Genomic DNA, 15,661 nt, shown 5'->3' with positions numbered 1-15,661 from the left:
ACTGGCGCCACGCCGCTGCCAGAAGAGTCTGAATGATACCGTTTCTTTCCCTCCACAGTTTTATTCTGAGCGGATAAAATGCAAAAACCCATCGCCTCAAACCCACCAATTCCGCCATGTTCAACTCACTGAGTCAACTCGTTCCCTCGCTCGCTTCTCCACTGCAACTCACCGCCAACCTCTTCCTGGCCCGAGCCCTCAAACCCACCGCCGCTGCCGCCACTACCTCCTTCTCGCTCTCCAACTCGGCCGAGTCGCACTCCAGCCGACTCAGCCTCGCGCATTCCCTCCAATCCGAAACCCTAGAAACCCTAGAATGGGCCTCGGTCTGCAAGCAGCTCTCGGCGCTGGCGTCCACAGCCATGGGGTTCTCGACCGCGCAGAAGGCCCGGGTTCCACTTGGCCGGTCCAAGGAGGAGAGCCAGAAGCTTCTCGATCAGACGGCTGCCGCGGTGGATGCCATCGCGGCCATCGGTTCTCCACCCTCGGATTTCTCGGCCGTCGAGAACGTCTCGGATATCGTGAGCTCCGCCGTCTCAGGCAAATTGCTTACCATTAACGAGCTCTGCGCTGTGCGCAGGACGCTGACTGCCGCGAAGGGATTGTTCGAAAAAGTGAAGGGCTTGGATTTGGGTGCAGATTGTACGGACAGGTATCGGTTCTATTGAGCTTTCCTTGTTTATTATTTAAAGTAATTAATTATTTTATATTCGTTTTTATGAATATATTTGGGTTGAATTTTGAACACTGATTACATTGGGTTTAGTGAAGTACTTAATTTTAGTGATAAATTGATAAAAATGTTAAGACAACTCAAATTTTTATGATTTATTTTTTGTTAAGTTGTACTTGAACAGGTACTTGCCCCTGATTGAAATACTCAAGGATTGTGATTTCCTAGTAGAGTTAGAGAAAACGATAGGAGTATGTATAGATTGCAAGCTTTCGATAATACTTGACACAGCTAGCGAAGACTTAGAGATCATTAGGTCAGAGAGGAAGAGGAACATGGAAAATCTGGATTCTTTGCTGAAGGAAGTGTCAACCCAGATTTTTAAATCGGGCGGCATTGATAGCCCTTTGGTGACTATGCGGAGGGCTAGGATGTGCGTCGGTGTTAGGGCCATGCACAAACATTTGCTTCCGGGTTGCATAGTTTTGGATGCTAGTAGTTCCGGTGCAACATACTTTGTGGAACCTAAAGAGGCGGTGGAGTTGAACAACATGGAAGTGAGGCTTTCGAATGCTGAGAGAGCTGAGGAAATCGGCATTTTGAGCTTCCTTACATCTGAAATTGCGAAATCAGAAGTACCGATAATGTATTTGTTAGATAAAGTTTTGGAAGTGGATCTTGCTTTTGCTAGAGCTGCTTATGCTCTGCGGATGAATGGGGTGTGTCCAATATTTAGTTCCAACGACTTGTATTCTGGTGGAACCAGTTTTGTGGCAGCTGTAGATATAGAAGGGCTGCAACATCCATTGCTCCTCGAGTCATCCTTAAAAAATTTGTCTGATGCTTTTGCATCGAGAAATCCACTTTCCTCCAGCAACGGAAATGGTGTAAAAATGAATTCTGGAAGTTTATCTGGTCGTGCATCTGATTTTCCAGTGCCAATAGATATCAAAATTGGATGTGGAACCAGAGTGGTTGTAATCTCAGGACCTAATACTGGGGGGAAAACAGCTTCCATGAAAACTTTGGGCTTGGCATCTCTCATGTCGAAGGCTGGCATGTATCTGCCTGCTAAAAACCACCCAAAGCTTCCGTGGTTTGATCTTGTTCTGGCTGATATTGGAGATCATCAGGTAGTTGTTTACCTTAATTATGGCAGAAACTCCTAGGTTCTTTAAGTTTTCATTTGTCTGACTATGGTTTTTTCGATTGAAGTCTCTGGAGCAAAATCTCTCAACTTTTAGTGGGCACATTTCGCGGATTCGTAATATATTGGAAGTGGCCTCAAAAGAATCACTTGTCCTCATTGACGAAATTGGCAGTGGAACCGATCCTTCAGAAGGTGTGGCTCTTTCCGCCAGCATCTTGCTTTATCTCAAAGATCGTGTTGACTTAGCCGTTGTGACTACTCATTATGCGGATTTAAGTTGCCTGAAAGAAAAGGATAATCAATTTGAAAATGCAGCCATGGAATTTTCTCCAGAAACCTTACAACCTACTTACCGGATCCTGTGGGGAAGTACCGGTGATTCAAATGCATTGAGTATTGCTAAATCCATTGGTTTCAATCAACACGTAATTGAACATGCACAGAAATGGGTGGAGAGGTTAATGCCTGAAAAGCAACAAGAGCGAAAAGGTTTGCTATATCGGTCATTAGTAGAGGAAAGGAACAGACTGGAAGCTCAGGCCAAAATGGCTGCATCTCTTCATTCAGATATCATGGATATTTATCGTGAGGTAAATTAAAGATCCATGATGAGGCTCCTTATTTTCTTGCAATTTTCCTGCTGCTACCTTTTTTTTTGTTTTCTTGTTTCTGCATGGCTCTTTATGTCCTTAATTGCTTTTGTTAAATTGAAGATCCACGATGAGGCAGAAGATCTTGAGTTGCGCAAGAGAGCTCTTATAGCAAAGGAAACGCTACAGGTTCAGCAAGAAGTGCAGGCTGCAAAATCCCAAATGGAGACTGTACTGAAGGAGTTTGATAACCGACTCAAAATTGCTGCTGCTGATCAATTGAATTTGCTGATTAGGAAATCAGAAGCTGCAATTGCATCAGTCGTTGAAGCTCACTCCCCTGAGGATGATCTGTTGGTTAGTGAGACATCTGCTACTTCATACACACCCCAATTTGGAGAGCAAGTTTATTTGAAGCGACTGGGAGATAAGATAGCTACTGTAGTTGAAGCACCTGGAGATGATGGGACAGTCCTTGTACAATATGGTAAAATAAAGGTTCGCCTGAAGAAGAGCGACATTAGAGCTATCCCTAGCGCTGATAAGAATGCCACGCCTAGTTCTGTCCCACGTTTGAAGCAGCAGGTATATATCCCTTCTAATTGTTCCACATGCATGATTACAACTCGTCCCTGCCTGTATCTGTTTTGACTCCTCACACAAGTTCTCGACAAATTATTTGTTATGAATTGGTAATATTTGCTTGTGCATACACAAATGTATACTCCTGTACAAAACTGTACTTGGACTTAACAGATGCGAGATGCTATTTTAGCGCAGACGAATGTCTATAACTGCGCTTCTGAGGGATACCATCAAACCCACTGATAGAATCTGATCATTTTGATTTGACGTTGTAGGTTGGGCGGAGTCGTAATGGGGAAACCGGAAGTGGGGAGCTATCCTATGGTCCAGTGGTACAAACGTCAAAGAACACAGTGGATCTCCGTGGCATGAGGGCGGAGGAAGCTTCTCACCTCCTGGACATGGTCCTCTCTGCTAGAGAGTCCCAATCAGTTATCTTTGTCATACATGGAATGGGCACAGGGGTTGTTAAAGAGAGAGCACTTGAGATTTTGAAAAAACATCCCCGAGTAGCCAAGTACGAACCGGAGAGCTCAACGAATTACGGTTGTACAGTTGCTTACATCAAGTAAAAATGACGGTCAATGTTTCATACCGGGTTGAAGTGCTCTCACAATTTTGTAAGATCAAGATGATTGCAGAAGCATCATCTTGAACATGAGACTCCGGTCGGTTCGTGGGGGATTTGATTCATTTCTGTTGGTCGACTCTTTCCCACAATCTTCAACCATAAAACACAAAAAGCACGCAAGTTAAGGGACGTTTAATAACCATTTTGATTTCTTTCGGTTTAAGTTCTCATTTTAAATCGATCCATCTTTATGATTGCAAAACATTATGGACCTTAACCAAGTCGTTTATTTAGTACGAAGAATTTTTGTGTTTGACAGTTGGACTATGTTTCTGATCCACTCACAAAAGAGTAAGACTTTTCATGAATTATATGTCATATTATATTTTTAACATAATATTTTATAATGTTGGTAGAAAATTAACGTTAAACTGTTAGGTGTCAGAGTCTCATTTTAAAAATTCTCTTTAGCATTTCCACACAGAAAACTCTTTTTTTTTTTTTTTTTTTTTTTTTTTTTTTTTTTTTTGCAAAGAGATCCAACAATTCACATAGTCTGACGGTCGATCGCAAGAGTCACTGCTTTGGTGAAAAAGAGAAAAAAAAATTAAAATTTTAATTTGACGCAAATCTCAAACTCCATGCAGAAGATGCTGAAGCCTGAAAGCATAAATTATTTTCTATTAATTTTTATAGGAATTTGCAATTTAACCATGAAAGATTGTAACGTCGTCCACCACCTTTAAGTAGATGCCAAAATATTTTTGGCAATAATATGACTTGCCTTCTGCAGCATCCGCCACGTCTAAACCCTTAAAGCTGCCACATACATACTCCCACACAACACACGCACCAATCTTGGAAGCTAGCAAACTTGCTTTCTTCAGAATCTCAGATAAGCATTTGGGAAAAATAAACCAAGATTCATATATAGCTCTATGTCGTTGGAGGTTTAGCCGGAAAAATGTTGACGGTTTTTGAGAAAGCGGTCGGAAAACCGCCCGAGGAGCTGAGGGTTCCTTCGAATGTGGTGGAGAAGGCAAAGACCAGAGAGGAGATTTTGGAGATTTTCCAGTCGTCGTGTCCCGAGTCCACTGTTTACCACCTTTCTAATGGAAGTTTCATGGCTTTGTCACAGGACAATGAGAGTGTTCAGCCACACCCAAGGTATTAAGGGCTTGTTTGGTATGATTAAAAGCGCGTTTTTGACAACTAAAAGCATTTATGGTGTCATTTTTTGCACTTGTTTAGCTTCCATATGGATTTTGATCAAGATCTGCAGGAAATGTCCGAGTTCTCACATCATATGATCCAGTCGTCTAGATCTTTTCTTGCACCAAGGTCTGCACGCAATATTGAAGCTCGAATTTCGCTACTTGATCAGTTTGTGTTACTTTTTTCTGTATTTGCAGGTGCATTGTTGTCCTAGACGATGTCTTCTGCATTTTTATAGGCACTTTGGAAAACACTTCTGACCTGAGACGACACTACGGCCTTCCAAGACAAGCAACAGAAGCTATGGTCGTTGTTGAAGCCTATAAAGTCCTAAGAGATCGCGCACCCTACCCTCCGGATCAAGTCATCAAAGATCTACAAGGAAAATTCGCATTTGTTCTCTTCGATGCTAGAACCGATACGCTTTTTGCTGCCAGGGTGAGTTGTTTCCGAAATTACGTAGTATTGAAACGTATGATTCGATCGTTTGACATGCTAAGGAAAACTTTAACGTTGTTTCTTCCACAATGCAACTTTTGCAAATGTTAGGACCGAGATGGAAGCGTGGAGCTTCACTGGGGAATGGCAGGTGATGGATCCCTAGTCTGCTCACACAATCTTGACATCATCATCGAGGCTTGTGGAAAATTTTGTTCACCTTTCCCTCCAGGTTAGTCCCAAAATCCGAATTGGGGACCCTCGTTTACCGATCCCTCCCTAAATTTGCGGTAACTTGACCTGAAGCTAAGTAATGGTTTTAAATGGTCTAACAGGTTGCATATTCACAAGTGGAAGTGGGTTGATGAGCTTTGTTCATCCAATGCACAAGGTAAGGGCAATTAGGCTCGAAGACGACAATGGACAAGTTCGTGGAGTAACGTTTCAGGTGGATCTGTACACGCGAATTCCCAGCATTCCTCGCACTGGTAGTGCTTCAAATTGGGCCGACATAACTCTTGTCGAGGAGGAGAATAACATTCATCCCTGAGACTCTGCCTGCTAGCTACAATAAGTTGTATTTTCTAATTAACCGGTGAGTTTTAAACTAGACTGTATAATAAATATAGAACAAGTTTAGTGGCTGTGCCATTATGTGGTCCTATTGCCCTTTAGAGGTCTTGAATGCTTCTATTTTTAAGGTCAAATGCATTGTTCGTCACTATGCGTAGACGCAGATCACATTTGATCACTTTGTTTCACTCTGAAATTTCAGTCCAATTTCTAAGTTCCGTCAATAGAATTCGTGGTTCCAGGCCTTACACCTGTGGGCAAAACACATGTTTCGTCACAAGTTCTGGGGGTTGTTTTATTGAGCTTTTGTGAAACATAGTACACAATGATGCTTATATACACCAGATATATATATATATATATGTATATATACACACACAGCATATTATTATACACATAGTTGAAGATCCTGGTCTGCCTAGCCTGATTGTGGAGCCATGGCAATGGCATCCATAACTTGTGGCGCCATGGCCATGGCGTCCAGAACTTGCACTTGAGAAGATTTGGAATTGCGGTTGCTTTTATCAGTTAGCGTCTTCCATTGTTTGTGCTTGTCCTCAATTTCATGGTTGTCATTTTGTTCATGGCTTTTGCTTGCCTCCATGTACATATTTGAGGCTGTAACTGTGGACATTGGAATCAGGAGTGGACGGGATCTAAGAATCAGCCAACTCCTTTTTGAAGGTGGCGGCATGTAGGGCGATGAACTTGTGGGCATAATTGACCTCCATTATCACCACCTAAAACGAAATCAACAAATGGAAAACCATCACCCCTTCCAGCATCCCTTCCTGCATCCCTTCCTCCAGCCTTTATACGAAGGCAACTAGCTCCTCGGCGATCCTGTTCCTGTTCACCACCCAACCTTCTAGTCCTTCAGATTGGTCCGCCAAGGCGTTCTCCTCCTGTTTGTCCGAAGCCGGCAAGGGTATCTCGCTTTTCAACTAGTGCTCTGTCCTTGCCAATCATGACCCTATGAGTATGGGCAGAACTTACTCCCCAGCCCAAGCCAAGTAATAGCAAATACAAATAGGCTATGCATATACATCCCCATTTTTTTGTGTTTTTGCCGCCTACTACTTTCTTTTGCCTATGTAGTACGTACCTCCTTCTCCTCCTCCTCCTCCTACGTAGTACGTACCAACAACAAGAACGAGAATTGGAATCATTTGGATTCTTTATTTTTATGCATTTACTAATACAAATGAAATTGAAGAAGGTGCGATTTCCACCTTAAAATCCATAAACCAATGCTTGAAATTAGGGGGATAGTTGATCTGAATGCCTTTCACTACTTCTATAGACTGGACTTCATACATTTGAATCTAGTGTTGCTAGGTTTCTTCTCGTGGCTACATGGTTTAATTTGAGCCACCAAGTTCAAACACTTGAAAAATAACCAAAATTGTTTATGCCACCTTTAATTTTGTCTATCCCAATAGTCCATGGTAGCTTTGTATACAGTTCCGCCCTTGCACAAGGAGTAGTCCCGTTCTTAGAGCGTTTTGAGATATAAATGTTATGCAAACACTTACATAATAGGAAATGTAAATGTTGATGTTGCTCTAACCGATGAGAAAGACTTATATAACATGAGTATACCGTCACGATGTACTCGTGTCATGTAAGTTGTTCTCCTAATTAATGAATGTAAATGAGAATATATAGATTTCAAAATTCATGTATATGCGTTTTTAGTCACTTTTGAACTCCGTGTGCAATCTCAGTCCAATTTCTAAGAGGCCTTAGGGCAAAACACATTTTTAGTCGCAAGTTTTGGGGGGTTTTTATTGAACTTCTGTGAAACACAGTATTACACCAGAGATAATATATTTATAGAAGATCCTGGTCTGCCTAGCCTGATTGTGGGGCCATGGCAATGGCGTCCAGAACTTGTGGAGGTATGGCATCGATAGCATGCGCTTGACGCGATTCAGAATTGCGTTTACTTTCATCTGTTGGCGTCTTCCATTGTTCATGTCCGTCTTCAATTTCATATGGTTGCCATTTTGTTCATGGCTTTTGGTTGCCTCCCTGGATACATAGGCCGTTTTGAGATTGTTATGGTGAACAGTAGAATTAGCATCACTGCCTTGGCCGCCATAATGACCGCCGCCTTCCCCACCGTCACTTTCACCACCTTCGCCGCCACAATTGCCACCTCCATAGCTTCCGACACATCCACTGCCTTGGTAACCACAGCTACCACCACCGCCCTGGTCAACACAACTACCACCACCTTCTCCGCATCCATATACACCATCTTGGCCACCGCAACTACCACCGCCTTCACCACCACTATATCCACGGCCACCACAATTCCCCTCACCTCCGCCACCAAAACCTGGATTGAAACTAATACCACCTCCAATAATCCCACCTCGTATCTGTCCACCAAGTCCTCCTCCAATTATTCCTCCAAGCCCTCCCCCGATTTGTCCACCCAGCCCTCCCCCCATTTGTCCGCCAACCCCTCCTCCCATCTGTCCTCCACCAATGCCTCCTCCAATTTGTCCTCCAAGCCCTCCCCTCATTAGTCCGCCAAGCTCTCCTCCTATTTGCCCTCCAAGCCCTCCTCCCATCTGTCCGCCGAGCCCCCCTCCCATCTGCCCATCAAGCCCCCCTCCCATTTGTCCGCCAAGCCCTCCTCCAATTTGTCGGAGGCCAAGGGAATCTGGTTTATCAACTAGTAAGGCTTTATCCTTGCCAATATTAATTGCCCTGTGAGCAGAGCTCACTCCCCAGCTAAGTAACAGCAAATAAGCTACGGATGCCCATTTTTTTGGTGTTGTCATCTTTAGCAACTTATTTTCTTTTGCCTATGATCTTCTAGTTCTTCTTGTTTAGGGTTTATATATAGTCAAGTCTGCATGCAGATCAGTCGGTCTCAGTGAAAATGGCATAAAAAAGCAGTTTGTTGAGCAAAGCTACGGGAAGCAAGCAAATGAAGATGTATTTGGTTAGGGAAACCGGGGCAGATCAGAGAATTTGTAACTGTTTTGAACTAATAATATTTGGGTAATGCTAGGGAGACTAAGTTTGGAGACTAAATTTGCAAACTAAATGATGTGTCACCAATAGAAATAAGTACGTTTATCAACTTTTAAGTAATAAACCAATTATCAACCTCCATGTCCTTTAATTTTTAAAACTTTATCTACAAATTTAATCTCCCTAGCATTACCCACAATATTTAACAATAAAAATAAAATAAATACTGTAAACCTGAGTACGACGATTAAGTTGGCTAGAGTGGTGTTATTTTGCTCTATACTCAAGTTCAAATTTACTTTTTTATTGTTTGGAGTAAATTAGAATATGTTGGAATAAAGAAAAAAAACCGAATTTAATTGATAATTTCTGCATGCAAGTAGGGTTTATGCGTAACAGTGGAAGTAAGAAAGCCTAGAAATGGCCTAATTAAAACCTAATTGAAATTAACGAGCTGCTTACATTGATAATTACCAATCAAATAATTCAGTAGGTAGTTAAATTATCTAATGAGTAGAAGAATTAACGGAGTAATTCACACTGTTTCACCTATCTTTGCACTAATTCAAACCGATTGCATGAATGAATCGATATGAGCCATCCATTTAATGACCGTTAAAGAAGAATTGAAATCAAAAGAAAAGAAAATTTGGTCGCGTCGACAGTTTTTTAGCAAATTAGGAGGGTGTTTTAGATGCCCCTTAGCCCCATCTCTTCTTCATTATTTGTGAGTTTGGTTTTTATTTTTTAATTTTTTTTTTTTTTTGCTCAGGTTTGTGATTGTGGTTTGGATCTGGTGATTCTCTTCTGATTCGGTGTTTTCATTGAAGAAATCTAGTTGAAGTTGTTCTCTTGTTGCGGGTTTGAAATTTTTGTGTTGCAATGCCTTCGTCGAATACAATGCATAGTTGATTTTCTTAGGGCAGCTACCCTTGTGTGGGGCCCATTATACAGATAATATTTAGGTACTTACTAATGAGTACTCTAGGTACTCACTTTTTGATTCTAGTCTAATGATATTTTAATACATGTTTTATTTCTATAATACTAATACTATTGCTGCATTAGATACTAGAATGAGTCATAACTAATATAGTCTTCAAAGAAATTTCGTTGCATAAACTTATATGTGTACTTAAAACATAATACGGTATATCACGTGTTATAATATTATGATACGTGGTGTACTACGTTGTGTTTCAGAAATATTAAAAAATCTCTCGTCAACCAAATGACATAACATACATATAAATCTTCTTATATTTCCTGATTTAGTATCGTGTATCAACTTAGATATGAAAAATTAATAAACATACCAAACATTCTCTCAATTTAATATCAAACAAGAAACTAATCTATCAAAACGGTTTGGTATAGTCTCTGTTAAGTCACTTTCATCCATTGATGAATGTAAACCCATATGTACCAACGATCACATATCACTTACGCGCGTAAACAACTCTTCCTAACATTACACAATTTAGTCGACCAAATCCATGTATATTTGGTTGGTAATTAACCGGGTCGGCAATCACCAATCAGTACTTAAACTCTGAGACTTGACCACTCAATCTCAATCACTCAGTGGGCCTAAAAATTCAGTGTCTTTGGGAGTTTCTCAACAACTTCCATCGGAAGGAACGTGCTTTGGAAGGGAGAAAGCGAGTAAGCAAACAGCGAAGGCGCCAAAAGCATGCTGCTTTCTTCTGTTTATTTGTTTTTGTTTTTCTAGTTTACTTTATTCTCTATTTTTTTTTTTTTATACAAAATATTCTTCAATCCACTCACTCTCATAACTTCGCTCGCATTCAGATTCTGTTCAAACCATTCAATTCAATATTATCACTGCTGTTGGATTTTTGAAAAAAGAAGAAAACAACAGCGTCTTGGAGTACGAAAAGCTTCAAACTTTGAGTCTACGAGTCCGAAATTCCGATTAATTCTTATGAATTTTAAATTTTTGTTCAGATGGGGTTGATTGTTTTGCATTCCTGATTCAAACCCAGAATTTTGTTTAGGGAAGAATCCACCTCTGTTGTTCTAATCAGTCTCTTCGTCTTCCCCAGAATCCATTTTTGTGTTACGTCGAGTTTCTGGGAAAATGGAGGCCTCTGGTTCGAACGGCGCGTCGAGTCTCGCTGACGATATGGCGCTGAGGGGTTTGCTGGAGGTGTTTGGGGCTGCGTTTTCTCTCGATCAAATCACTTCTGCGTATTGCAAGGCGGGGAAGAATGCTGACGATGCCGCCGAAGCTCTTGCTACCTCTGCATCCAATGGCGGAGAAACTTCCGGATTACCTGTCAATAGTTTCTATAAGAAGCCGCCGTATCAAGAAAATGGGAATGGGAATAGGAACGGGAATGGGAATCCCAGAGCTTCAAAGCCGAAATATCGGCCGGTTTCGGTTGGTAGCGTTTCGAGCATTATTGGGAAGCAGTATGTGAAGGAAACGGCTCCGGCGCCGGCAAATGGGTCTAATGAAGCAACCAAGCCCTTGAAGCTGGACTCCAGTGTGTTGCCGATGTCGGGAATTTGGGTCGAAAACGATGAGTCTAGTTCCTCAAGGGATGAACGGCTCCACCAGGGCATCGAGGATTTTCTGTTCAGTATGCTTGGAGTTGGGTTCAAGCTAGAGAGGGATCAGATTCGGCAAGTTCTTGGTAAAGTTCGATCCTTATTGTTCTGTTTTGAGATTTTCAGTTTGTCTTGTTCTTTGGTTTATAAATTTACATGAAGGTTAGTCTTTACGAGTATGAAATGGTTGTTGAAATTGTTAAGGATGATTTGAATTTTCTCTAGCATAATGTGGTTTATTAGTTTTGATGACTTCACTCGTGTTGGATTTCTCGAATGGAGATGATATAATGCTTTTACAGTTAGACGTTCTCACTCACTCACTTGAAGTATCGTACACACTCATGGTTATCGGAGTTGGGAGTGAAGAGTGGGAAGAAAGAACATTGAAGTGTAGAGGGCAAGAGTGAGTTGGTTTAGAGAAGGAAGACGAGAGTAAAAGTAAGAAAATGATTAAGTTGGGGCAATGTATGATCCTTATACCGTAATTAAAAGAAAGACTTAGTGCATGAACTGAGTGTTGAAAGTTTTGATTGCAATCTGTTTGATGGTTGTAGATTTAAGATGACTACTTTGGATCCAATTGATGGATGTTAGTGTTGTATTTAAGCGTTGTTTGTTCAATGACCTTAATGTATGAACGCTAATCCTGGTTTATTTGGAATATGCAGATAGTTGTAGATATGATATGGAAAAGGTACACTAAACGCTTTTTACTTCTCGAAACCTGAAGGGCAGTTTCTTTACAACTGTTGTAGCCTTTTCGTTACTATATGATGTATGTGTAAAATAATTTTCCCATTTGCTGATGTTATACAATTCCTTTTAATACCATTCAGAGCATGGAAAAACTGATCAATCTGCCAGCATCAACTTCCGAGAAAGGGAACGAACTTGTCAGAAAATCCAGTGAGAAGGTTAGTAACACTTCCAAAACGGGATTTGTGTGCCTTCTGATTTCTAAACAATAACATGTCAAGCTGCATCACTAATGTACATTCCAATCAGTTCTTCAGAAAAGTTAATTCACTTATAATATAATTTGTTTAAGCTTTTGGATTTCTTAACTTCATATAAGGAGGTAAAGACGAAGAGAGTTCACACTTCATTTAAGTGGATGTACTCATGCAGTTTTGTGCAGCTGTTGTAATCAATATTTGAAAGTAAAAATGTCTTCATTGCTTTGTCATAGTTTTGATGCACAGGGCGGCTCATTTTGTGTAGCATTTAGGTTTTAGGTACTGTAAGATCTAGTCCATGAAATCGGTTCAGCATGCTTAGTAAATTGTACTTTGGTATTTATCTCCCTTTCCGTCTTATTTGAGATTATTGTCCAGTCTGCAGATTTGTCACTGAAATATGAAGTATCATCCGACAGAAATTCCAAAAACTCCACCGAAGTGTATGCATTTTCAATACTTTAGTTATAGTTCATTAGTTCCTAGTTTATTATAACAAACACTCTGATTTGTCTGTACTCGTCTCATGCAGTAACAGAGATAGTGCTTCAAATACAAACGGAGCAGAATTTACTGGACAGCAAAAGGAGAGAAATGATCTCGAGAAGGATATTCTGGCTTCTCTGTTTTGTGCTTCCGAGAGAACCGAGGAGAGACCAGTGGAGAGACCAAGAAGAACAATAAAGTCAGGGAGTGGATATGGAGCATATGGACAACTAGTTGCTGAACCTCCGAACGATTTCATTTCAGAGTACAAGTCAGCTGTTGTGTATCAACATCATCATGGCGAGGATGGTATGCACCCTTTTCTGTATATGGGAGAAACTTCATTTCCCTAATATCCTTTGTGGAGGGAATGGTACCCTTAAGAATTTATTCAATTCCTATGAAATCCAGATTAATCCAAAAGACATATTGAGGCCGTAGCTAATTTCCATGTGTGTTGCTCGTGTCAATTTGTCTGTCAAATTCATGTTTATGCTTGTATTTTCCTTTATAATTAAAGTGTGCTAGAACTACAGATGCAGATGACGAAGATAGCTACCAGGTTCTCCGTAGATCTGTGAAGGAGTATCGGAGTACAATGAAGGACTATTACCAGGCTGTATGTATCTTTTTATGGCTTATCTTATGTGCAATTGTTTGATATATAAAACATGGAGGGTAGTGTCTCTTAGTAGCCTTAAATTTTTATACACTATTGAGTAAGGATATCATTTCATTTGTTAGGCTGTGGCCGCATTTGCTAAGGAGGATCATGATCGAGCTTACAAACTTCTAGAACAAGTAAGGTTTCCATCTTTATGTTATGAAGTGATTGGATATGATTTGTATTTTTTTTCATACAAATAAAAGAAAAAGAACTAGATTCTGTAACAAAGAATGACAGCATCTTGTGACTGTGCTTCAAAAATTGAACGAGGCGTAGTTTGATACAGAACCTGACCTGCTCATGCATCTAAGCTAGAAGTATAAGATATCAAATTTTCAAGTGTAGAACAACCCCCTCATTAGTAATTTTTTTTGCGTCGAGAAAATTAATTTATGACTTCTATTGTGCTACCGCAGGGACATTTTTTCCTCAAAAAGGCGCGTGAAGCAGAGGATGAGTCGAATGAAGTGATTCTGAAAACTAGGTTAGAATCCATTTTCTCATAAGTTCTGTCATCTGTTGCTTTGTATTCCTTGTCAGAAATGCTAATTATTATCTTCTTTTTTTCGTTTATTTTGTTACTTGTCAGAAATGTTGAGACTCAAGGTGAAATAGTTCTTGACTTGCAAGAACGCGGTGCCAAGGAGGCAATACGTCTTTTGAAGTGTCAAATTTCCTCGTTTTCTGGTATCTCATGTAAGTAATTGTTCTTGTGTTCCTATTTTTCTTTTAGCTTCTTTTCATGTTTATTGAAATCGTCTCTAATCTTCGAGTCAGCAATCAAGTATCTTAAGGTCATATGCGATACAAAAGAGGAAGATATCTCAAAAGGATCTCGAAGACGATCATTGGTAAGACTGATTCATAATTATTTGCTGCATCTGTTTAGCAAATGCTTCATTATTTGAATTTTGTATTTCGAATTGACACAGGTTCTGAAGCTACTGGAGGAAGAATCGATTAAGTGGACCGAAGGAGAAAATGCTGGAACAATACTAATCCAATTAGACAGTGTTAATCGAAAGCAATTAACATTTCTCACAAAGAAATGAATTCAAGTGCTTTCTCGAAAAGGTGCTTATGAGATTGAGATTTAGGGATGATCGACGACCAAATCGTTGGAGGAGAAAGTAACAAAATTTTGCGAAATGTGATTAAGATTTTGAAAGGAGCTGGAACTGATGATGTATACTTTCTTTTGAGTAGTGAAAATCTCCAATTACCAAAGAAAAAAGAAGAGGCATTTGCAATGTATTGGCTTGGGACTAAACTTTTATTTTATCTTTTGTTTGAGATCTTGGATTGAATGTTTCAGATTTACCCACACGGTAATGTTCTTTTATCTTGTTAGATTGTGAATTTACGCCATGCATTAAAGTAATAATTAACCAAATGCATTGTTTATATTTACAGTCCGACAATATAACGTATCAAGATTCAAGCATTGCAAGAAAATGTTTTCTATCGTCACCTGTCGGATGCTCTAAAAATAATTTAAAATTAATTAAAATTTCATTTATACATCCATCCATACAAAAGTTAAAGCAAACAACTTAGAGATTATTTCTAATGTTCAAACTCGCAAAGTTGAAATTAAATTACAAGATGTATACCAAAACTTCAACAACAGCAAAAATAAAAAAAAGTAAAAATAGCACTATCATTCTTTATCCATAAAAACCCGATAACAAGCTTTATAGTTATTCCAAAATATATATATGATATAATAATATGAAGTGAGATTGGTAGTATGTGCATGGGCAAATTTTGCTCAAAATTGAGTTAGATTTAGATTGACATAGGACGGGCAAAACATTAAATCAACGCAACTCAACCTAATAAAAGATTTAATTGAGGTCGGGTTGAGTTTAAGAGGGTTATTAAATTGAGTTAGACACAATTGAATTCAAGTTGATCCAACTTAAGTTGCACCCCTACAGTGGAGTTAGCGGAGGCACATGCCCAACTAAAACTCACTGGACGAGGATACTCTCTGGATCCTCTTTGTGGAATCCGGAGATCAATCAACCGTGTCCGTTTATCGTACACCTTGCGATCAGTTTTCGTTAAGTAATATTTATATTTAATTTTAAATTCAAAATTCAAAAGAATCTTTAACCGCACGATATACGATAAACGAACGCGATTAATTGATCATCCGAATCCCCACAAAGAAGATCCGGAGAAGA

At 39.9% G+C, this 15,661-nt stretch overlaps 4 protein-coding genes across 5 annotated transcripts; 3 read left to right on the top strand and 1 right to left on the bottom strand.

Moving 5' to 3' along the window:
- Positions 1–16: 16 nt before the first annotated feature.
- On the top strand, positions 17–3,887 carry LOC103944224 (endonuclease MutS2). The gene is made up of 5 exons (XM_009354656.3): positions 17–652; positions 858–1,806; positions 1,889–2,413; positions 2,537–2,998; positions 3,274–3,887. The coding sequence occupies exons 1-5, from the start codon at positions 117–119 to the stop codon at positions 3,568–3,570; spliced, it is 2,769 nt and encodes a 922-aa protein (XP_009352931.2). The 5' UTR covers positions 17–116; the 3' UTR covers positions 3,571–3,887.
- A 527-nt stretch (positions 3,888–4,414) lies between these two features.
- On the top strand, positions 4,415–5,943 carry LOC103944223 (stem-specific protein TSJT1). The gene is made up of 4 exons (XM_009354655.3): positions 4,415–4,736; positions 4,982–5,222; positions 5,334–5,454; positions 5,558–5,943. The coding sequence occupies exons 1-4, from the start codon at positions 4,534–4,536 to the stop codon at positions 5,770–5,772; spliced, it is 780 nt and encodes a 259-aa protein (XP_009352930.1). The 5' UTR covers positions 4,415–4,533; the 3' UTR covers positions 5,773–5,943.
- A 1,639-nt stretch (positions 5,944–7,582) lies between these two features.
- LOC103944276 (glycine-rich cell wall structural protein-like) lies at positions 7,583–8,590 on the bottom strand. The gene has a single exon (XM_009354699.2). The coding sequence runs from the start codon at positions 8,588–8,590 to the stop codon at positions 7,583–7,585; it is 1,008 nt and encodes a 335-aa protein (XP_009352974.1).
- Positions 8,591–10,350: 1,760 nt separating this feature from the next.
- LOC103944222 (putative nuclear RNA export factor SDE5) lies at positions 10,351–14,765 on the top strand. Of its 2 annotated transcripts, none has more exons than XM_048590946.1 (12): positions 10,351–10,451; positions 10,853–11,446; positions 12,032–12,057; positions 12,200–12,277; positions 12,698–12,762; positions 12,852–13,114; positions 13,342–13,424; positions 13,550–13,606; positions 13,889–13,956; positions 14,062–14,168; positions 14,250–14,323; positions 14,405–14,765. In XM_048590946.1, exons 2-12 carry the CDS (start codon positions 10,888–10,890, stop codon positions 14,522–14,524), a joined length of 1,500 nt encoding a protein of 499 aa, XP_048446903.1. In that variant the 5' UTR covers positions 10,351–10,451; positions 10,853–10,887; the 3' UTR covers positions 14,525–14,765. The 2 variants fall into 2 exon arrangements, with proteins under 2 accessions (XP_048446903.1, XP_048446902.1); XM_048590945.1 differs by lacking the exon at positions 10,351–10,451 and adding an exon at positions 10,472–10,677.
- Positions 14,766–15,661: the final 896 nt, after the last annotated feature.

This window comes from the organism of the source record quoted next, unplaced genomic scaffold, assembly GCF_019419815.1.
Source record: "Pyrus x bretschneideri cultivar Hongxiangsu unplaced genomic scaffold, Pyrus_bretschneideri_v1 Contig33, whole genome shotgun sequence".
In the NCBI taxonomy this organism is placed as follows: Eukaryota; Viridiplantae; Streptophyta; class Magnoliopsida; order Rosales; family Rosaceae; genus Pyrus; species Pyrus x bretschneideri.
This window is presented reverse-complemented; position numbering and strand designations above follow the sequence as displayed.

Coding starts and splice junctions, on each gene's coding strand:
- LOC103944224 (XM_009354656.3), top strand. CDS start 117: ATGTTCAACTCACTGAGTCAACTCGTTCCCTCGCTCGCTTCTCCACTG. Junction 653..857: donor GGTGCAGATTGTACGGACAG/GTATCGGTTCTA, acceptor GTACTTGAACAG/GTACTTGCCCCTGATTGAAA. Junction 2,999..3,273: donor TCCCACGTTTGAAGCAGCAG/GTATATATCCCT, acceptor TTGACGTTGTAG/GTTGGGCGGAGTCGTAATGG.
- LOC103944223 (XM_009354655.3), top strand. CDS start 4,534: ATGTTGACGGTTTTTGAGAAAGCGGTCGGAAAACCGCCCGAGGAGCTG. Junction 5,223..5,333: donor ATACGCTTTTTGCTGCCAGG/GTGAGTTGTTTC, acceptor TGCAAATGTTAG/GACCGAGATGGAAGCGTGGA. Junction 5,455..5,557: donor TTGTTCACCTTTCCCTCCAG/GTTAGTCCCAAA, acceptor ATGGTCTAACAG/GTTGCATATTCACAAGTGGA.
- LOC103944276 (XM_009354699.2), bottom strand. CDS start 8,590: ATGACAACACCAAAAAAATGGGCATCCGTAGCTTATTTGCTGTTACTT.
- LOC103944222 (XM_048590946.1), top strand. CDS start 10,888: ATGGAGGCCTCTGGTTCGAACGGCGCGTCGAGTCTCGCTGACGATATG. Junction 12,763..12,851: donor TCCAAAAACTCCACCGAAGT/GTATGCATTTTC, acceptor CGTCTCATGCAG/TAACAGAGATAGTGCTTCAA. Junction 13,607..13,888: donor CTTACAAACTTCTAGAACAA/GTAAGGTTTCCA, acceptor GTGCTACCGCAG/GGACATTTTTTCCTCAAAAA.